At 39.4% G+C, this 23,118-nt stretch overlaps 1 protein-coding gene across 2 annotated transcripts in view; it reads left to right on the top strand.

The window, feature by feature from the left end:
* The window catches only part of fam184ab (family with sequence similarity 184 member Ab), a 139,737-nt gene that overhangs the window by 112,612 nt on the left and 4,007 nt on the right, over positions 1–23,118 (top strand). The window contains exons 17-21 of one of the 2 annotated variants that reach the window (XM_056405430.1): positions 4,125–4,309; positions 8,011–8,157; positions 16,671–16,788; positions 18,093–18,197; positions 19,637–19,893. In XM_056405430.1, coding sequence (XP_056261405.1) covers positions 4,125–4,309; positions 8,011–8,157; positions 16,671–16,788; positions 18,093–18,197; positions 19,637–19,893 — 812 coding nt within the window. The remainder of the gene's footprint in view (positions 1–4,124; positions 4,310–8,010; positions 8,158–16,670; positions 16,789–18,092; positions 18,198–19,636; positions 19,894–23,118) is intronic. The other variant, XM_056405433.1, reaches the window with a different exon arrangement.

The following is a 23,118-nucleotide window of genomic DNA, read 5'->3' as shown; positions in this document are numbered from 1 at the left end:
TCACTGATACAAGCTTCTTAACTGTGAGGATTCTCTGCTTTGCTCTGTTTGGTGAGATTGAATAAATGTAGTATCTTTGGGTGTAGGGCTGCTTTTTCAGACAAAATGATCAACTGATTAAAATAATTGGCAGATTAATTGATACGATATGTGTTGCAGCCCAAATGTGTATATGGGTTTTAAAAAGTTGGTATTTGTGCATATGTCTGATTATAGCCCATGAAGTAAGAAAGAAAAAAACACAAGGAAAGAAGAGAAAGAAAATAAATGATAAAAACAAATAAATAAAGAAAATATAAATATAATATATATATATATAATACATCATTTAGGAACTGGGACACTAACACTTTCCATTTAGACTAAAGATAAACGTCATGTTTCACGTTCAAGTTAATGGCAGTTTATAGACAGCCAGTGTAGCACAGATCAATTATACTCCGTCAGTCAAACTGGATGGATGACACTGACCCAACTAATATCCATCCATCATCCCTTTATAAAAGATAAAAGTCCACTTTCAGTAGGAAATCACACCCTAATTCAGTAAGAGATTCGAGCAGCTAATGCCTCCGCTTGATAAATATTTGAAAACCTTATTTATTTTTCAAAGACTTAAATATGAGAATAGAGAGGGGCTAGCAAAAAAAAAAGAAGTGGTGCGCATATTCACAATTTCACTGCTTATTTTAGATGTTTGGAGTGGAGGAGAAAGTGAGATGGTGAAGGAGAGAATAGATGGGGAGGATAAAAAAGTGATGACAGAGCAACAGCAGAAATATTGTAAATCTCAGTGCCCCAAAACCAGCCCACAGTCAGCTCCATTCATCTGCCATGAGTGTGAAAATCCAACAGGGATTCAAGTCCCAAGTAACACAATACACACTTTTCAAATAGTCCTGGATTCCCTGAAATGAACCAGTTTAGGTAAATTTTCTTTCTTCATTTTTTTTTTCTCTTTTTCTTGTTAACTTGTTTTTTCTGCCTCGTCTCCTCAGAATGAAGTCAGGAGTTTGACGAGATGGAGAGTAAAATGAGTAAATGAGTAATTGTGCTTAATTGCACCGCAAAATTTTTGGACAGCAAGAATCAGCCAATTACATTAAATTAAGACCCAGATTGAGACAGTTAGTGAGTTTATTATACAGAATTATGGTTATTGGATATATGAACACAGACCTTGGCACAGATTATTATAGGGACAAGTTGAATGAGATTTTGTAGAGTGGGGAATCATAAGTGGACAATAACTTTAGAGTTCAGTGACCTGCTACTGTGAAACTTCATATTATATCTTTGCCTTTCTTTGCCTCTTCGTTCAAGTCTCTAATCATAATGATCAATTTGGCAAACGAGGCCCACTCTGGCTCCCATCATCATGTGTATTAACTCTGAACTTGGCAGTTTTGATTGTTAATGTCAACTTACTTGTTTCCAAAGCTTTCAACCACATTTGTGTCTTTTAGAAAAAATCTGAAGTGGTATAAAATGATTTCAGTCAAATCTTGATATCGCACAATGTAAAGTCTACCACATATTGTCACTTATAGTTTGACCTTTAGGTGTTCACCTTCTCAGTAGAATGATGTCTGGTGGGTGATGTTGTGTTGTGTGTCCATGATTTTGATTTTGACCAGTCTGGTTTAATTCATAACTGTCCACCTCAAGGTCAGACATATTCATTCTGAGACGCTTGTACAGAGTGGTTATCTGAGTTACCGTAGCCTCTCGCTCAGCTCCAACCAGTCTGGTCATTCTCCTCTTGCTTCTTTTCATCAACAAGGTGTTTCTGTCAGCACACCTGCTGATTACAAGGTGTTTTTTGTGTTTGTTTTTGGCTCCATTCAGAGATGTTGCTGTTGTTGTGTGTGAAAATCCCAGGAGATCAGAAATCCTCAAACCAGCCCAGCTGGCACCAACAATCATGCCGAGGTCACACAGATCACATTTTTCCTCACTCTGATGTTTGATGTGAACATTAACTGAAGCTCCTGACCTGGATCTGCAGGATTTTAAGCATTGCACTGCTGCCACATGATTGACTGATTGGATGATAAGCAGGTGTACAGGTGTTCCTAATAAAGTGGGCGTATATTAGATGGATAAGACTTTAAAGAAGCTTGCAGGAAGACTCAGAATTAGGTATTAGGTTTTGGTAATGTTGTTTCGCTGTATGTTTTGCTGAGATGCATTTAGACTTGCATTAACATGTGTTTTACCTTATTCAGACAATCCAATAGAGATATAGATCACCTTCTAATGACAGGTGTAAATGGGGTATCAATTCCTAGTTTGACTCCAGAGCCACAGTGAAGATTGTACATGTCTTCACCGGCTGTTCTCTGTACAGGCTGATTTGAACACGCCCTAAAAAGCCTCAAGTTTTAGAAGCTGTGAGTCACTTATTTGAGTGACGTTCCAATAATGGAAGGCAGGCTGTGTTGTCGCCTTCGTGTGAGCGTTTGATTGAACCTACGCATTGTTCACCCCCACCCAGCGGAGAAAACCACTTTTTTCAACCAACAAAGATCTTGTGCCAGATCTTGTGTCGCTGTGGAAGCTCTGCGGGAGGTCTTGAGTCATGTGGACAGTTGGTCATTGTTCATGTAAAGTCAGTCAGTGATAATTCATGAGCTGAGTGAGTGATTCAGGATCTAGATTCTCGTACAGTGCTGATGACTGAAATTTAATTTAACTCATACTTGTGAATTTATCTAAACAGTTGACATTTAGCAGGTTGATTTGCATTAATTGCCACTATCCTTTTACAAATCAAATGTCTACGAGTGAAAGCGAGAATATACACATGGGTATTTATGAATAATGGATGATGATAAATGTTACCATTTATTGTCAGATCACTCAACATTCATTGTTAGTTTACCAGAATGAATGCGATTCACTGCATTCGTCTTTCTGTTAATTAGGGGCCCAGTTTGTGTTGCTGAAGAAACATCTGATTCTTGAATCCACATTTCAGATGGAGTTAATTTGTTATATTCCATAATACAAAATGGGACAATGGCCAAAATTAGACCATTATACTGAATTGGCACCCAGGTACACCCAGTGTACTCCAATGCAACAGCCCTTTACTAAAATCTTTTTAAAGCTTATCATATCCAGATTTGTTAAAATGCTTTCAGAAAGGTGTTAATCCAAACCTTCTGTCATGTAAATGTCATTTAATGTCATTTCATTTTGTGCACCCACATTTAGATTAGCATAGCATTTCACCTAAAATTCAGTACAGTATATTTCCCCCAAAAAAACTAAGATGACTTACGGAGCTTCATTGCTTACTACAATGCACTGCATGATGTGTGTGCAAAGACAGAATGCTTTATAGCCACAGACTGTAAATAAAGATGGTCGTAGTCTCCGTGACGTCACCCACAGGTTTCTGAAGTGTGGTTTTGAAGCACAGAGTGAGCTGCTCCGCCACCGCCATGTTGCCTGTACCTAACTCTGCCTAACGCCCAGCTAATCCAAAAATGGGAAAAGAGGAGGGGCGTGTGTGGAGCCCAGACTTCGGCGCATGCCGGCTTGTGACAAGCATCGATCACCCACCTGTCACTCAAAGCAGCACACCCTCAATTATGCAGAACTTTAAGCCTTAATAAGATGTAGTTTTTATAAAAACCCACCCCCCATACAGTTGTCATGAAGGAGGAAATTAGCCATAGAGTGCAAAATAATTTCTCGTACCAGGTTGCAAACATGATTATTTCTGCTGTAAAGTCGGACATTTTAACATGGGAGTCTATGGGGATTGACTCGTTTTTGCAGCCAGCCTCAAGTGGCCATTTTAGGAACTGCTGTTTTTTTTTGGTACTTCCAAGTTGGCCTCATTTTTCAGCCTTGGAGGTTGCCGCTTGTTTATAGCATGAAGACGCCATTTAAGTTTGTATAGCTGTGTGAGGTCATGTGTTTACATTCATCCTCATGGTAGTTTGACCTCATTGAAATTGGTAAAAATGGCTACATTGCCAGAAAAGACCTACAAAGTTAGGGTTGGTTTGTTATTAAACCATGATGCTGTTATAAGGATAACTAACACTGTGGGACTCAAATCTCATCAAAATGCAAAAAATGAATAATACAGATTTTTTTTTTCTTTCTAGGAGCGTGAGTTGTTGGGCCGGATCACTGAGCTGCAGGAGGAGGTGTCCAGGAGGAAGAACCACATCGCTCAGATGGACCACCAGATCCACACACTCAACGAGAACATCAGCACTCTGACTAAAGAGCTGGAGCTCAAGGGCAAGGAGGTGCTCAAGATCCGCAGTGAAGCCAATCAGCAGATAAGGTACGAGTCAGCACTGAAAGGACAACACAATACAAAACAATACTACCTATCTATCATACTACCAGGTACTACTGAGTTCAGTTATTCCATTAAAATAGAGGGTTTTTATACATTCAACTCAATTCTGTGTCAGGACAGACTATAAATAGTAAAACACTTTGATATTATTTTTGTCAAAGTTCAGTTGCTGCCGTTGAAAGCACTGATTGATCTGAATAAGCCTGTGAATGGTGCATTCATCTTCTATCATGTATAAAAAAGACGTCTGACTGAACTCACGGCGTTTTAAACTGTAGCAGTTGCCAAACTGACATCAACCTGTTTATTCATGTCTGATACGAGATCTTTCCTCCGAATCTGACTCTTTTCTTTTGCGTCAAGTTTTGTGTCTGTGTGAAATATTCATGGTCACACAGTTGGACTCTGTGTGTTTGTCTCCCACAGGTGAAGCATACACCAGTGAATTCACAATTCAGTTTATCTTGATGCACTGTAACCAGGCAACCACACTACTGAATATTTTTCTCATGAATTCAGAGTGGTGATTCTTGAGTTCCTCGTTCTTTTTATTCTTTTTGACTCCACTTCTGGCAGTAAGAACTTGGCTTAGCGCTCAATGCCAGCCTTAGTTCAGTTACCAGTCAACAGTATGGCCCGTATGATGTCCCTTCCTGTGAAATTCATGTTGATAAAGTTTGATTTTGAGAACCAGGAATTTAGGTTTTAGTTGTATTAAAGAGATACTTTAGGGAACTGCTTGAATTAACTTGATGTCTAAGAGAAACTTGCTCTCATGTCCATTATTTGACACTTCTCCTGTGTTTTATTTCAAGTATTGATCCATAAGAAGATATATTTGTGGTTTTAAGAATCAAAAATCACCTCAGTTTAGTTTTACATCTCCTCTCGCTGGCTTTTCTCTGGAGCTCTGGTAACAACAGGTCGGTGAGCCAATCAGAAGAGAGGAGACTCTGAGCCTCTCTTTATAATCAAATAGCACATGGACATCTACCTTTATACAATATGGGACCTTTAAAGGTGGCATGGTGGCTTACAAAGTCAGTGAGAAAATATATAAGGCTACAGTCAGCAGCCTGTTAGCTTAGCTTAGCACAAAGACTGGAAACAGGGGTAAACAGCTAGCCTGGCTCTATCCAAAAGCAATGAAATGTGCCTGCCAGCACCTTTAAAGGTAACTAATTAACACATTGTATGTTTTCTTAATGTGCGCAAAACAACTTAAAGCTCCATTTGAAAGCAAATAATCATGATTAAAAAATTATTCATCTTCCTTTAAAAACAACATCAACAGTTAGGATAGCCTCACTATCTAAACCCCATTCCATATGATACAAGTGTACTAGTGCACACTCTCAACCCTTTCCCCCCTCGGTGGCCTCTGTCATCAGTGCTTGTTGCTAAATTTGATTTCACTGATTTTATTCGGGTGACGATAGTTGCTGCAATCCCGCTCTGCTCCGGTCCTGATGAAAATAGACCGAGATGAAAGAGAGAGTGAAAGAAAAGCCCAAACGAAGCCAATCGAAGCTCTCTCTCTTTCTCTCTCTTACACACACTGTCTTTGTCTCCCTCTCTCTTTCAGCCAGTGTCAGGAGCCCATTGATTAGGAGAAGTGAAGGTTATTTAGGGTAAAATCAGAATGGAATATATCATATATGATAATCATGTTGTTCCCTGCAGCATGTTATAATTTTTTTAAGTGCTGTATGGCTAATGTGGTCCAGCTCCTCATTAGAATCAATCTGTAACCATGGATTGATGTGTGTGCGTGTGTGTTTCAAGGTTTGCCCACATGTGTGTATGCTTGACAGCTGCTTGATAGTTCTAACATGTATTCATGTGCTGCTTGCCTTTATACATACACATCCTCATCATCATCTCTCTCTCTCTCTCTCTCTCTCTCGCTCTCGCTCTCTCTGCTGGAAGGCTCATGCGCAGCACATTTCTCCCTCTGTTACGTAACTCCCCGTCTGAATCCTGGTCACAGGGATAAAAATAGGCTGATAAATAAATAAAGAGGAAGCAGAGAGAGATAAGATGTGCGCCCCTCAGGGGGAGTTGGCCCAGTCAGAGTGAGAGGCAGACAGACATCCATGTTTCTCCTCCAGCCTCTATGCTCCTTCTCTTCCCTTTCATCAGCCTTTTTTCTCCTCCTCATTTCACTATTATCAGCTCTTATTCCCAATTTCCATCATTTTCCTCTTCATTTAGCTCATTTCCTTCCTCAGCAAAAAGTTTAGTTGGTAAATTGAATATATTTCATAATATGAATAGTTTATTATTCCATCTACACACTTTAGCACACATTACGTATACATAGTACATGCAGTATTTTGCACTTAAATCATACCACATTTATGTTTTTATGAATTTTCATATTGTCTCATTTTATTCTGCTGATATTTTGTTCAAACGAATATCTCATCATTTCATTCATAGTATGTTCCCATGCAGTCATGGTCCTGGAATTCCTTCAGCCTCCTTTTTCTAATCTCACCAATGTTTCCTCCGTGGGGCGATCCATTATGTTCGCTTATCCTGGGAGAGTCAGACAGACAGACAGAGGAGGAGAGTCTGCAGGTGCTGATTAAGTCTTAAAGGGAAATGTCACCCATTTCAAAGATTAACAAATGGAAATGTGAGTTGTTCCTGAGCCACAGCGTGCATCACTCTATCCTGGAGGTTAAATTGTAATGCAGTTGGTATGTTCAATTAATTAACGTGACGTGACGTGACGTGACGTGACGTGATGTGGCGTGGCTTCTATTTAATTGAAAATCTGACACATGCGAGCCAAGGTGATCAGACTTAGACATGATTACGTGTGTTAATTAAAACTTTTGTCACTATCACTATGCACAGTCTAGTGATATAACATAAAGACATAAATAAGAGCTGTGATTTACCAAAATAAAGGTTTATTAAAATAAAATTTTGTATTTTAAGGGTCACGGTACATTTACTATCTAAGGTGCCATGTGGCAAACAAATGATACCAAACAAAACAGGAACCCAGTGTAAAAACATTACTCCTCAGTGCTGACCACAAACTCCACATTTACTGATGACACTACCAGGTGAGCCACTGATGCGCCCCGTGAGCATAGAATATAACAATGTTCAAAGGAGCATGTAAAATATTCTAAACGATTCTGAAACCAAGAGCAGAACTGAGTGATACTGCAAGACAGAAGTGCTACTTTAAATAATTAAAGGATCTGGATAATTATTTCAACACTGCAAAATGTTGAATGTTGTTTTTTGTATCAGGACACATCAAATGTAGTGGCCACTTATCACAGTGCAAAAGAGAAACTGTGTACAAAGTAGTATCCATTTTTTAACATTTATTTATAGCCAGTTTAACATGTGGTTAGGTCTGTCTCACCACCAATAAGAGTGGACTGCTAATGACGCATGAAGTAGATTTAATGTTGCTATGGATATCTGCTGTTGAATGATGGTTAAACTGTTTCTCGGTTGCTGCTTTTCTTTGTTTTCTGTAAATCCTTGAGTTTTAAACTGTTGGTTGGACAAAAGAAACAAATTTGGAATTTTCTAAATGATTATATCAGAAAATAATTGGCATTTTAGTTGAAAATGAAAACGCTGCTCTAACTCAAACCTACAGTTGTACTTTTCTCTCAGAAACTCAACCGTCTGTTCTTCTCCCTTTTCAGGGTTCACGAACAAGAGCTGACAAAGAGGCACGAGAGGGAGCTCGCCGAGCTGAGTGCCGTCCACAGCAGAGAGACGCAGAACATGCTGTCCGACTTCAACAAAGCCCAGGAAGTGCTGAAAGACAAGATCTCCGCCCTTCAGATACTGTATGTACACACTTCGAATACGTGTGTGTGTGTGTGTCTTGTGTGGTGTCGTCAAACAGCTGTGCAGCAATGAAGGTCTGCGGCACAGAGGAATGACAGTTATCTGATTCTTCAGCTCATGATTGCTGTGGGCACAGGTCAACATATTTGTCCTAGATAATGTAACTGAGTATTGTCAGGTGCCAAGTGGAAGCATAAAAACAACAGACAAGTTTTCTCTGGGGAGAGGAACAGGCGAGGCATTCACACCTGCCCGAACACTCCTGGTTTCTCTTTTCTCCTCTGCAGATTTAACTCTTAATCCACGTCTAACATGCTTGTTCACATCATCTACTTTAATGAAGCAGATGATCAAATATGGGAAAACTGTGCACTTCCTGTTTGTCCATGCAATGACCTATGCAATCACTGCATCATAGACTACCAGGGCGTATCTAAACACATTTTCAGTTGTTAGTCATATAGGAGCAGGAGCATCCATGCAGACTATTTTTATTTTCATATGCGTCAGGTGAAGTGGAGTATAAATAGGAAGGGGGGGGCTGTGATGAATTATTTTCCTGCCAGATAATCATGTTGCTGGTGTCATACGTTATAAACAGCTGCACCACGCACGACGGCACATGAAGAAAACTGGCTCGCTATGAAAGGCAGCGCCGAGAGATTTACTGCAGTCTGAGGCCCGTGAACCCTCAATCTGTACCTGAGCCAAACTCTTCTGGAAATAATGTGTTCCATTTTCAAAACAAAAGCACATCACAAAAAGATAAAATGACTCCATGAAATTGAAGATTAAAAAAAAGGAGAGAAACACAAATGCCAGCTTTTGATTCCATATGCATGAGGTATAATGTGCCTTTATGCATGCGCTCTCATATTGTTCTGTTGTGTGGAGGCAATTTGAATAAAAAACACTGTGCAGACTGCAGGTTTCAGTAGCTGCTTGCAACTTGATTAAAGTTTTCAATCCTGGGTTTTATGTTTGCCTCTATCCTGATGTGCATCAACATAACTGCGTCACATAAACTGTGAAAACTGTCCAATCTGCCAGGAATTCTCTTTTTCATACATAGTAAGCAGGGGCTGATGTCTTCATCTGAACATTGTTGTGTTTTCTGTATTTATTCACTCCAAACATGTCATCACATTGCCACTGAGCTCGCTGTTATCTTAACTGAGTCAAACTGTGGCTGTTGTCAGGACTTATACTGAACTCATAAATCCAACCCCCCCCCCCCAGTGCCACTCAGTAATTGTGATATTAAATTCCTCTTCAGGTCATCAAAACCAACAAATTACTGAGGACATAACCTCTGTGTCCCTGCTGGTAGCTGCAGCTGTGGCAGTTGTAAATAATGGCTTCCCATGAACCAGCTCCATTGTTGATTGGTCTGGTGAATGTACCTCATTTGCGTCATTGCCCAAACTGTCATTTTTCCTGAATCTTATTTATGTTAAAATGTGTTACAATGACTAGTGCACACATGGAGAATGAATTATTGGTTATTACTGTATGTTAATACTGTTTGAAGATACCGAGGATTATTATTTGTTATTCCTCTATAAGCTCTCTGTCAGTGGCAGGTAGCAAAATATATCCGTTCCATACTCAGGCCACATGCTTGTTTTCTTCTGGCCCAATACACGTCTGGTCCCACGGCCTGAATCTGGCCCATATACAGCTGTCAGTCAATAGTGGAGGAGACTCAGATGCCCAGATGTGGAAGGCCGAGGACCCAGGCATATGTTAGGTCAGAAGATCATTTTGCTATCTGAGATGCTACTAATTCCAACCAAAATGTTATGACATATTTTTATAGTGCAATATTCTGACATCCTGAATGAAATCAGGATTTCTAAATGTCACATTTGTTTTACTGTAAAACAGAGTTTAGAGGGACAGTGATGTAGGATTCTAAGACTGGAAACCAAGGGTTCAACCACCTTGGATTTATTGGACTCCTGCAGCCTTAAAATATTCAAATCAGATGAATTATACATCATAGAGCTCAAGTCTTGTCCTGCTCAACGTACAATATGCAGTAACACCAGTCTACAAACCAGATGTAAGTTAGAACTTCCTCAGATGGAGAACTTGCAGAGATCAAAGAAAATGTATAGATTCACATGAAATGTGGATCAAAGACATTTCGCGTAGCAACTAATGATACAGGGCTAAAAGAATCTAATTAGTGGAAGGAAATGCGGCTTTTATCACTGGAGATAAAGCAGAAGATTTATATCACTGATGACGCTGTGAGGACACTGAGGAGAGGTCAAGTTAGGCTTTGGTGAAGCAGATGCTGAAAGTGATGCCTGCATCGATTGAAAGATTCCAGAGAAAGCTGAGGGGATGCAGTAGATAGGTAGGTTACAACTAAAGAGACAGATGAGTGTATATGACAGAAAGTACAGGTGACGACAGACAAGAATACAGAGAAAAAGATGGAGGCAGCAGGAAAAAAGAAAATGAGGTGAAAGGTGATTTTTGTGCTGGTGGTTTTAGAGACAAACCAAACCACAAGAGAGTTTAGAGTTAAAGAGATACAACAGATAAGAACAGGGTGATGTAAAGATAGAAAAGCCATAGGAAAAACTCTGTGCAACACATGCTGTAATGAGTCTGTGTGTGAGACAGAGTCAGGAGACATGCAGCAAACTAGCATCCTCCTCAGAGCTGACCTCCTTTCAGTCTGACTCAGCTGAGAGCAAAGCACCACCTGCTGGACCACAGAGGATCTGCAGGCAAACAGAGCACAGTCATCAATCAAATAACCTTTTATTGGCTGCTATTTCATCTGCAAATAAAATGCCAGTTAAACATTATGTTACACAAGACACAGTATTACACAAGATCTATAGTTAAAGGAGTGTAGAGTGTACACAATCTGTTTACGATTTATTTAAAGAAGACATTTTGTTGAAATCTTCCAATATTTTCTTTCTTTCAGACCTCAGCACCACCTCTCACTGTGTTTAAGGTCTTTTCTCTTTTATTTTCACAAATACAGCATAAAAGCTCCACATATCAGTTTTAATATCTCTAAGGCTTTCAATTGTATCTCATGGTATTCACCAACAGGTGGAGTTTATTCAGTCAGCCTAGTGGCTGTTATAGTACTGTTAGGGTTTCCTATCCAGGTTGAGTTAAGGTTAAGCATTTATTTTAAGTTTCAGTTTTTGGGGGTTTTATTTCCAAATTACTGTAACAATTCTATAGAGTTAATTTAAATCTTGCTAAGACATGCACTCACCTAAACCTCAAACTGAATGCATGTACTGAAGTGATTGAGGCCCAATAAGTAATACAAAGTAATACCATTAAGAGTACATATTTGATATAATGGATAAATATATAAATCCATCAGTTCTTCTTCTAAGTTTACCAGAACAAATTGACTTGACCCAAGAATCTAAACTTTGAAAAAAGCATGAAAGCATCTGCACCCAGCATACAAATGACTAAAGTTGGAATTAAAATACAGTAAAGTGATGAAGTATAATGTAGTCAAACAGTCTGAGACTTTCTCTCTTATTTTTTTGTGATAAATTCACTATTAATTCACATCAAGTTTTTTTTAATTTCTGACTGTTTCTTCACTTTCCCCAGAGATGATCCTCTCACCTAATTAACTAAAACACAGATCCGTCTTAACCACCAGTCTCTTTCCGCCTCATTAATCACTGTGGTGACGACAGCCTTGTCTCCTTCACGACGAGTCCCTCTCCCTGAGCAGCCGCTGAGATATCCTCACCATTCAAGCCTCATGAATATTTAAATATTTTTGTCCTGTTATTCCTCTGAGAGTTAGGAAGCTCGTCTATGGGTTGCAGTTTGTGTTTGTTTGGGTTTTGGTTGTCATGACAACTAAAGTTGCAATTTGTAGTCACATCTGTAGTCACATCAGCAATTATCCAGCTTGTAGATGTCTGTTAAAATCATACATCCGGACAGCTGAAACATAATTACAGTCAACACTTAAACAACAGTCTTCAAATCAGTGCATAAAGTTTACTAAACTGCAAGTAACCATAGCAACAATGCTTTTGCTTTCCACTACCTTTCAATTAAATCTCACCAGTGAAACATCTGCAAGATTAAACAGGACTTTTGAGGCCAAGCAAGAACCGGAAACAGTGAAAACACCGACTGTATTTCAAACAGAGCAGATGGCTCTAAAGTCCATCATGACAAAGAACGCACAGAAACTTTGAGCATGATTGTCAGAAATTTATGAGACTGAATTTCCATCTTCCTTGTGTTTTGTGAGAATCTCATGAGGATAAAATACCGTGCCACCACACAAATGACACAGCCCTTAGACAGATGTAGCCGTCTCCGGCAGGTGTAGATAACACAATGCTGCTTTTATAGTCTTCATACAGACAGGAAGTTCTGGTTTAAATTGTGTGTTGTTGTTATTACGGTACATATAGTATCAAACTCTCTTAATGTGACCTCATGCAGCTTTCTTTCTTTTTTATTCTAGTCTTTTTCTTTGTGTCTTTCACCGCTGTTTTCTTTGATAATTATTCCCTTGATGGCTTATGTGTGTGTGATCATGCACAATGAGTTTTATTATAAGAAAATAGTATTATAACTATATTATAATAGTACTGTAAGAAAAGTCATGGCCTCTAATTGTTCTTCATCCATTTTTGCTCATTGTTTATTTTATTTTTACACCTAAGAGTGAATTATTGCACTTTTAAGATAGATGCTTAAAGATGTTCAAGCATCTTCAATTTAAATATTTGCTGGTTTGCTTTGTCTTTGACAGTTATCTTTGGGTTTTGGACTGTTATCCAGGCATTTGAAGATGACAGTTTGGACTCCGGGAAACTAACAAACACATTTCACTATTTTATAATATTTTATAACAAAACAATTCATTGATTACTTGAGAAAATATTGTTCAGATTAAGCGATAATGAAAATAAAAGTTAGTTGCAGGGCTAATTTAAATGTTCATACATGTTTGATGGTTGATTGTAGTTAGTCACTATTTATTGTTTGGTAATCATCATGTCTGAATTAGCATTAAGGTACTTTCAGACAGTGAGTGGTTTCTGCCGCCGCTGCCTCTGTTGTTTCCAGTGTAAATATGAGCAGCTTTGATAGGCGGCGATGTAGGAGCTAATTTTACCAGTATCTGAGTTCCCTTAATTACACACCTCGTCACAAAGAAGTGAAGAAGCAAGAAGAAGTGGAGTCATTTTTGTAATAAAAACAAACATCATACACTGAGTTTATTGCCAGCAACTGCAGCAGCAGCTATGAGAGAAAAACACAGAACCAGAAGGTAGTGAAGATAACAGAAGCACAAACCCAATTCTTCCTCTTCACCATCACTCATTGTCGGTTTTTTAGCTTTATTAAATTCCAACAATAACGACTCCAACTACGAGACTCAAGGTCATCATCTTATCACAGACACCACCTTCACCAAAAAATCAGCTACCGCTTGAAAAACCACATTAACACCTTGTTGCAGCTTTACTACTGACGTTTGGAGCAGTAGTGTCTGACCAGTATCTTATTAGCTTAACCATGCAGTCTGAGACCTACTTTCCCACTCAAGTGACACCACTGCAGATATGGATTTTCCCGCCTGCAGGTTGCGTTGAAGAAAATCAGTTTGATGGCTTGCATATAAGCCGAGCAATAGCGGGTCATCTCTGTCCTCGTGATCTGAAACCAACCCAGAAAGATGAGAGATGCCACGGGTGACCCTGGACTCCCTTGACTTTCATGTGTCACTGACACTCCAGCTTGGTGTGACAGAGGGACTTCCTGCTTAGTGGAAGGTTGCTGATGCTGCTGCAATAATAGTTGGACACTAAGCATTTGGCTTCAGCGTGCTCCTGCCCAGAGGAAACTCAGCTACAGTTCAACCAGCTAGCACGGAGATAAATATAGATAAACAGTGGGGTCCAAAAGTCAGACACATATACTGTATATATATATATATACTATAGATCCAGTGGAACAACATATTGTACATAAGGCAATAAAAAAAACCTTATGAATATTTGGATCTGATCATGACCTCCCCACCAGCCTCAGATGGAACCGGTTATTCCTCTCGAGAAGACATTATTTGTCTCGGCTCTATTTGAAGAGTTTACTGAACGCGTGAGCTCTCTGCTTTTCCCTCATGTCACTGTATCACTGAGATTCTTGGCCAAAGTGACTGTTAGGGACAAATAGATTAAAGCTTAAAACTGCACAATACTTATACAGGCACTTAGCTTTGTGGTGTGGAGAAAACCCTACTCTTGCATTGCAGCTTTACTCAAACCATGTACTCATACATAATGAGTAACCTTAAAGCTGCAGCAGCCCACAGCGGCATAATGCCAACTCTGGTTTGGTACTGCATTGCTTGTTTTGAATGCAAAATGTTGATTAAAGCAGCTTTAAAGTGGCAATAACATTCCTAATGTTGCTCCATGTCTGCTGAATATGGAAATGGTTTACTGGGTATACTTATTTACAGTTCCGTAAATCCTGCCAGTAGTTTGTGGTGCTTTTGAACTGTATTGCATTATACAGAGAGGTGTTTGTATTATGTAGCCTACTTTCATTGCTCTAAATGGGAAAGATAAAATAATAAAACACCTGTCCAAACTACATCCTCCAAGATGACCATACAGCAAGGGAGGATTATCGCATTAGGCTGCATTAGCTTTAGCTGGATCCTGGGTTTAGCTAATAAACTGACAATTGATAGTAAACCGTAGCCCCCATAATAAAAGCTAACATATTCCCCAAAAAATGTGTTAATTCTGCTATTAGTAGTTGAATTACGATTGTACATATACTGTCGTGTAGCTGTTAAAATTTACGCTTAAATGTTCCCTTTTCTTTTTTATTCTGTATATCAGTCAGTGTGTGTCAAACACCAACACAGCCCGAGCAGCTAAAGAGACTCTGATGCTTGAGTTGCAGAAAATGTTTGACAAACAGGAAGAACATGATGAATCGGCTATCAGAAGAGCACAGACGGACCAGCAGAGCCGACAGTATATCTGATGAAACTGCAGATCAGTATGTATCAGTATCACCGAGCAGAGCTTCAGTGGCTGCCCCCGTACAGCAGCGGACATTCCTTGGAGAGGCCGCAGTTTATCAGGAAGACAAGCTGCTCCGGTACTCGGCCTTTAAGAAAGTGTGATTTCATGCTGTGGCATAAATGTCACAAAGATACCCTTCAGTGGCTCGTGCTGTGGTGGTGTGGGAAGTGGAAGGCTGTTTAGCTCACTGTCACATCAGCTATTGGTAAAGCCACCAACAGAATCACAGTTAAACATGCAGAGAAACCATGTTTGATCAAAAACAATTTTCAGAGAAGGCCTCATCTCTACGTCCAAAAAAAGCACTTGTACCTGATCTCAGACTGTTTCATGTTTATTTTTTTTTGTCATTTGTGTTTTACTGAAACTCAATGAGCTTCAGATGATTTTTTTTATTTGTTCTTGTTAATTTAAACTTCTATTTTTATATCTCAGAGGGTGTTATGTTATAATTCATAAATTAGAGATGTGAATATAATAATAAAAACAAAATGTCTCTGGTAATTGATTTCAAACAATGATATGATATAAAATAGGATGCAAGTGATGACTTATATCACATCTTGTATAATGGTAAGATTTAAAAGACACATTTCTGAGTCAGAGAAAGACTTTTCCAATTGCACAAGTTCTATAAACTATATCCCGCTGTTGCCAAATGGAGGCTTTTCAAAGGCTTTTTGTTTCATTTCATCCCAATTTTTAAAAAAAATGAGTCATTTACCAGCAACGGTGTCATTTATGATTGGTTGTTTTTCGCTTGAAGAATATTTAATTCTGCTCAGCGATCTTTATCGTTATCTTTATGTTGCATTAGAGAAAATGTCACTGGATGTGAAATGACTCAGAGGTTTTTTTTACACAAGTGGTGATTTCTCTAAAAGCCGGTTGGTAAAATAACAAAAAATCCATTATAATGTATTTTTGAAAGTTCTCATAACTCACAGAAGCGAAAACAACCTCCTGAGCCGGAGGACCTGCGCAGCTCTGTTTTTGATTTCAAATTACAACCTTTTAATAGTTTTTGTAATGAGAAGTGGAGAAGGCAGGGAAAGGACCGGAGACAATTACTGCTTTATTGATCACAGGCTAATGAAAAAGTAAAAGCCTATGAATCACTCATCTTTTTACTCCTTGCAGTACAGAAATGTAATGTTCACAACTAACAGATGCTTCCATCTAGTATACAAAATATACACTGTGTTTAATTGATATTTGCATTTATATACATTTGACACTGATGGAAATGCACACACACCCTGATTAGATCACATTCAAAGTGAACACATCAGTTTGGAAAGAAGTCTGGATTGCTGTCTTACCTTTCCTTTTCTTCACTGTTGTATTAATTTAAGCCGCCAGAGCCTGAATGATGTTCAGTGGATCCTTTGTGCAGAATATTAATGTTCTTGTATTTTTTGTGTCTCCTATTTCAGGCTGGAAGGAACAGAGGAGAAGTTCAGGAACAGGGAGAGTCGACCTGAAGATCTGCAGATCATCGCAGAGCTGAAGGACATGGTCTCTGAGAGAGAGTCTCTAGTCAAGAAACTGGTGGTAGGTAGCCGCCAATGAGGTAATACCTAAACTAAAAGAAACCATACACAGTATTAAGGGTGAAAAGAAAAAGGCTCCATCTCCTGTTTGTTTGTAGATCTCAGGTATGGTAGAACAAGATCATTTAGTTTTCCTCTAAATGAAGCAGATGTAAGTTATTGTTGTGTTTTGTATCCCACAAAACCAAATGGTTGTACAGACTGTGCCCCCCCCCCAAGAGTGTTTCCCAAATACAACAGGTCATTGGCGTGCAAGGTGTTACTGAAGAGAACTACTGATGTGTAAATGCAAAGAAACAGAAGCATGAGTGACTGTGTCCAGGTCCACAGAAGACATTAATATGTTTCGTAAATGCTGCAGGATTGGACAAAAAGCCACAGGGTTTTTCTGGCAATATTTTGTGTACATGCCATATATTTTAACATCCAGTTATTCATTCAGTGTATAAATAAAAGATAATTGTTTGACCTGAGGAAAAGATGTTAATGAGAATGAGGCAGGATCCAAAACGCAGCCCTGAGGCACCCCACTTTTAATAAAAGTGTTTGTTTAAACATCACTACCTGAGAGACATGATGGGAAACACTCAAGGGCAATACCTGTAATGACAAAACAATTTTTAAATAGATACTAAACTAAATGAACTGAGATCAAGGGTCAACAACCTATAATTTGTCTACCTGACTTTTAACTTGTCCAAAGGCTAAACTTAGAAACAGGCCAAATATATTTTAATGTTGGCTTTCAGGGATTTTGTATGCTATCTTCAAAAAATGGTAAAGGACAGCAGAGTTGCATGTTTGTTATTCTAACTTATTTGAAGCTTTACACAGGGCCAGCCTCACTGGCCAATATGGTTCACCTCATTAACGCTGTGATTTTCATGGGTTTGTCAGGGACACAGCCGACAATAACACAAGGCTACTGCAGTTTCACTGCACTAATCACATTGTAAAGGTGACTTTATAAATCAGCTTACATTTGTCACGGTGTGGTGCTGTTGTCATTGAGGTTTCTGAGTCATGAGCTTGTGTCTGAGGTCCACAGTCTGTTTTGAGGTTAAATAAAACACTAGAGTGCTTTAAGGGTAGCTTGCAGGTCCATACGGGAAGAAGAATTTCAACCAAAAGGACAGTTATAATGGTTAAAATGAATGTTTTGAAGCAGTGGCATAAACTGCAGTGTCAAGTGTGTGTGCCTCTAAAAAAAAGTCTGAAGACAGAACTCATTAAATGTGTGATTCTCAGTCTCTTGAGTCTTCCACAGCCTTTCTGGCTGTCAGCTAACATGATTTTCTCCTCCAGGACGACAAGAAGTTCTACCAGCTGGAACTCGTCAACAGGGAGACCAACTTCAACAAAGTGTTCAACGCCAGTCCTAATGTAGGAGTTATCAACCCGCTCATCAAGGTAGGCGCGGATATCCTGTAGCACACCACACACAGGGGCACTCTGATGAGCCTGTCGCTTTCTTTTTACTGCATAGCAAAGATGATATCCACTCCATCTCATTTCATTTCCATCAGTGCTGGTTGATCTGACGGACAATCAGCACTGAGGTTTTTAAGAAGGAATTCTGTTGCTTTGAAACACTGATCTCAGATTCACTGACCATATGAAATCAACAAATGCATTTTTAATGGGCAAGTTATTGTGTCCTATGCACATCTGTAGCTCACTGAATTTATAGCATTTAATCTCAAATCTAAAGTGGCACTAGCTCTCTTGAAAATCAGTTGAATTTTAAAACATAATCACAGAAATGTGTAGTTTGACATGCTTTAAAGCCCCTGAAAACTTGGTTTCAAATCAGTATTACTCTATAACATTAAATATTTATGACTTAATTAGCAACAAAGTTACAAAGTTATTTTTGAAAATATATGTTATTTATTAATGATTTATTTCAGTTCATTTGTTTTATTGGGACTGTGTGTATGTGTGGTTTGATCAGAAACAATCAAACCAAATGTCATAAGATATTGATTCAAATGTTGCTAAATCATAATTGGGCCATAGAAGTATGTGACATCACATTGTACCGACTGAGCCCTGCCCACTTCATACCATTAAAAAGGGCAGAAAAAAAATAAGAATACAGTAATCACTCAATTGAAATAAATAAAACTGATGTAACTGTGTGAGAATATTGTGTGTTCATGTAGGATCTCATCACTCATATGAAGAAGCTGATTGAGAAAAAATCATTCAGGGCCTTTAAAACTCCTGGATAACATGATGAGTTCATTCTTAACAGTATGTGTGAGTTGAATGTTCCCACTGCATGGTCAGTATATAACTGTTGACATCATCTCTCGGGTTCTATAACTTCCAGTATTTGTGTTCTTGCTGTTACATGTATTTTTTCCACATATCTGTATATGTGATGTGTGTTTCACAGAATTTTATTTTCCATGTGTGTGTTAATGTACGAGTGGTTCTTCCACCCAGTTCGATTGTTCTTCCTGACTTTTTCCTCCAGCTTTCCTTTGCTTTCCAAGCCATTTGTTAGTGTGAGATGTTTCCTGCTTTGATACATCTCTTCTCATCTGAATTTCCATTCTGCTCAGAGCGACTGGTGCTTTAAGACTGAGACTGAGTGATGCCAGTCTTCAGACTGATCCATTCACTCTGCTTCGATCAACATTTGAATATGATCAAGTTAGCACGCTGCTCTTTTTCTGTCTCTCTCCGGCTGGACTGTTACGACCTCTAGAGCTCTCCCTGTACTCCATTTGCCCTTTTTCCCTCCATTTCTTCTTATCTTTTATTATTATTTTTGTTTTAAACTTCCCTTTTGCTCCCTTTTTGACCCCCGTGCCCCTCCTTTTCTTTTTTTTTCTGTGTAGCAAAAGAAAAAGAATGAGAAAACAGCAGCCAGCAGATTCAGCAGCTCTCCTAATCTCAGGGCTCTGGAGGCAGCAGGTATGGGCGTGGGCGTGGCGGGTACAGGAAGTGGGCAGCCCCCACAGCCCCCACCCCCGCCCCCAGCCCAGCCCAGCCGTCTAGAGCCCATCCCCAACTCCCCCCTCCACCACCTTGAGCTCAACTCCAACAAACCTCTTCCCCCGCCGACCCCTCCCACCGAACCCAAGAAATTCATGAGGTGAGACCTTTTCAGCCCCCACGGGCAGCAAGCTGGTCAATCCATGCATCAATCATCCAATCACAGGCCTCTGTTTAATTAGAAAATCCTGTGGATTAAAGAGGTTAAAGCACTTTTACTATGTTGACTCACAGCCTGAGTCAAACCTTGATTGTAGAAGCTATATTTTAAGATAATAAAAACCCCAGAACTCTGTTGCTTCTGGCTCTGTAAAGAAACTTCTCAGTGGAACAATAACTGATGTTTTACATTTTCATTCTTTCCTGCCACGTCTGGCCCTTTCACAAACCATAAAGAGCATGAAATCATTATCATCACGAGCTGCAGAGTGTAAAATAAAAACTTGTTGAAACTGACCATTAGCTAAACCGCTCCCAGTAACTGGTCTTAACACCTGTCAAGCTTTCCGTTCTCGCAGGCTATTGTTCAGCGATCAATATTCAAAAGTCATTGCAATTCGCGGTTGATTTCAGTCAGTGTTAGGCATGAGCAGGATTCTCATTTCTAGCTGAACTGTCGCTAGTAGAATTTATCAGCTAACTAATTAAACCAACATGATTACAGCCTGTCAGTCTTACTATAATAAGTATGATTAGGACAAATGTAAGATTAGACTGTTGTTTCTTTGTAGCAGATGAGCTCTAATTAGCTAAGTAGTATAAGTATGTTTCACAATGTTAAAAAAGAAAAGGCTTGTAGGATGAGGACTCACTGATGTGTTTGGCAAATGTAACGATATCTCAGGCAACAAGTTTAGCTGCGGTTGTTGGACCAGGACAGGGCCAAGTAACGTTAGCAAAACTCTAGTAGCATCTGGGTCTATATAGGTGATGTGCTGGTTGTTAACAAGCCTTTTTTTAATGTAACATATAACCCCTGAAAATGACATAGCATGTAAAGATAGCTCACTACTGCAGGTAGTAAACTACTTAGCCAGACTTGCTAACATTTGCAGTTTACATCAGAGCAAACACACACACCGTTTGTGCTTGTAATTTTGGTTTTATTTGAGTTAAACCACCAACCAAACTCCTTACATATGAAGTATGGCTCTTACTTTAAAATGCGGAGAAATCCACAGCTTGACATCACGGCTATATTATTAGAAAGTGGCGCCCTGGGCGCAGACAGGTAAAAGCCTGCGTCTGTTTATCATTTTTTGTCTCTTTGTAGTCGTTCTGTGTGTCTTCATGAGGTCTTTCCCACAAGAGACCACTGTTCGTTTCCTGTATGATGCAAAAGTTAATAGTTTCATTTATCCGCGACTGTTCGGTAACCTTTACTGTGTGTTTATTGCTGTAACCATGACAACGAAGGTCTCTAAACTTAAGGAAACGCTTATTTCAGCCCAAACTGCTATCTTTTCCTAAACTTAACCAAACCATGACCGTTTCACAGCCTTAACCATGCATTTATTATTGTTACCATGACGACGAAGGTCCAGTACACTTCTTAACTGAGCTCTGTATCGTTCAAAGGAGACACTCGTGTCATACAGGGGCTCCGGCCCGAGGCCCCCTGACCTCTCAGGCCCCTGGACCTGTGCCCGGTAGGCCCTGGTCTGCTGCGCCTGCTTAGGATTGTAAAGCCATGACCGCACAATGGCTGGTCGGAGGAGGGATTTAGAAAATGGTCAGTTAAAACATACTGGTAGACGATGTCCGCCTCCTATCAAGCCCTGAGGTTTATACTGTATATAACAGTGACTTATCCTCAGTTGAGATTGAAGGACACGACTGCATTTTCCTGCTGAACCACGGAGACATCAGCAGCATCACAGCTCTTTAAATAGAAGCAATGAATATTTATAAAATAACATTATAACCTGAACAAAAACACAAGAGTTCCATATGCGACTGAAGCTTCAAAGAATGGCCTTGGAATGCAAAAGGGGCATGTTTTTTTATTTTTTTTACTTTTCCTTTCCACGATTGTGTGTCTGTCAGTCTGAACATGTTAACAGTGTGCATGCTGTTTCCCTTTCCTGTGCAGGAAGTTATACAACATACTGTTGTTTGTAGCTTTTTGTTGTTGCATTGTGTCATTTTGTGATTCTGTTTTTTTTTTGTGTGTTTTTTCATCCTCATCTTCATCTGAATTTCAGCATGTTGCACACGCCGCACTTTTCCTCCTCAACTCCAAATGGGATTGATTATTTTTGTACAAAGTGAATAAACTATTTTGGCAAGTGAATTTCTAATGAAGTAGATATTGTCTTTTGCTATCATAGACAGTCCTCTCTGTGTGTGGTGGTGTCTTATTTTGAAAAAAAAAAAAGCTTCACTGCTCATCTCTGTGGTCCAATAAATGCTTCTCTGGTCGGTCGCTGTGGTGTGAACTGATGTGATGATAAATTATCAAACATGCTTCTCACATGAATACATGCAGTGTGTGTATTTGCATGCCAAGAAGTGTGGTTTGCAGCACTACTAATTAGGTTTATAGCATGTGTGAGTGTATGGGTGTGTGTGTGTGTGTGTGTGTGTGTGTACGTGTGTGTGTGTGTGTGTGAGCATGTTCTGCTGCATGTTTTGCTGGTGTTTCTGTAAAGAAGAGTTATGACATATTATGTGATGGCTGCTTTGCAAAAGCTTGGGACTAACCTGTTTATTATGGGAACCACCTTTTGCTGTTACACACAAACACACACACACACACAAATGTTCTTAAAGGTGATCCTGGTTTTCTGAAGAAACAAAAACACACTCGTTGCTATTGGCAGGAAAGCAGGAGCGCTACTCCAACACAAACTCACACACACACACACACACACACACACACACACACACACACACACACACACAACAGAGCCAAGCAATGACAGTATGAGGTCAGATATTACAGATCTCCTTTGAAATGTTTTCAGACTCCATGAAATGATTCATCCCTCTCCTCCCCGCACTCTCTTTGTTCTTGACAAACACTTCTACTTAGCCTGATCGCTCTGGCCTGACAGTAACCCTTCTAACAGCTGAGTGATCAGTAATTTGTAAATCTGACCCGTTTAAAACATTGGGTTTTAAAGTCTTCATCGCCTAAACCCTTTAACAGCTTTCATTAGATGACAGACCTTATCTAAATTAATTAGACTATTCCACTAAAATCTTGTTGCATATCAATGTGCCTGCGAGCATCTAAACATTAATGACAAGGATCATTTTAGTTGATACTGGGGCCATTAGGACTGACGGGAATGTGAGTCAACACATGTACGAGAGAGGAAAT

The sequence above is a fragment of the Seriola aureovittata genome, chromosome 19 (assembly GCF_021018895.1).
Source record: "Seriola aureovittata isolate HTS-2021-v1 ecotype China chromosome 19, ASM2101889v1, whole genome shotgun sequence".
Taxonomy (NCBI): domain Eukaryota; kingdom Metazoa; phylum Chordata; class Actinopteri; order Carangiformes; family Carangidae; genus Seriola; species Seriola aureovittata.
The sequence above is the reverse complement of the archived record's forward strand: the minus strand, read 5'-3'. Positions and strand labels throughout refer to the sequence as shown.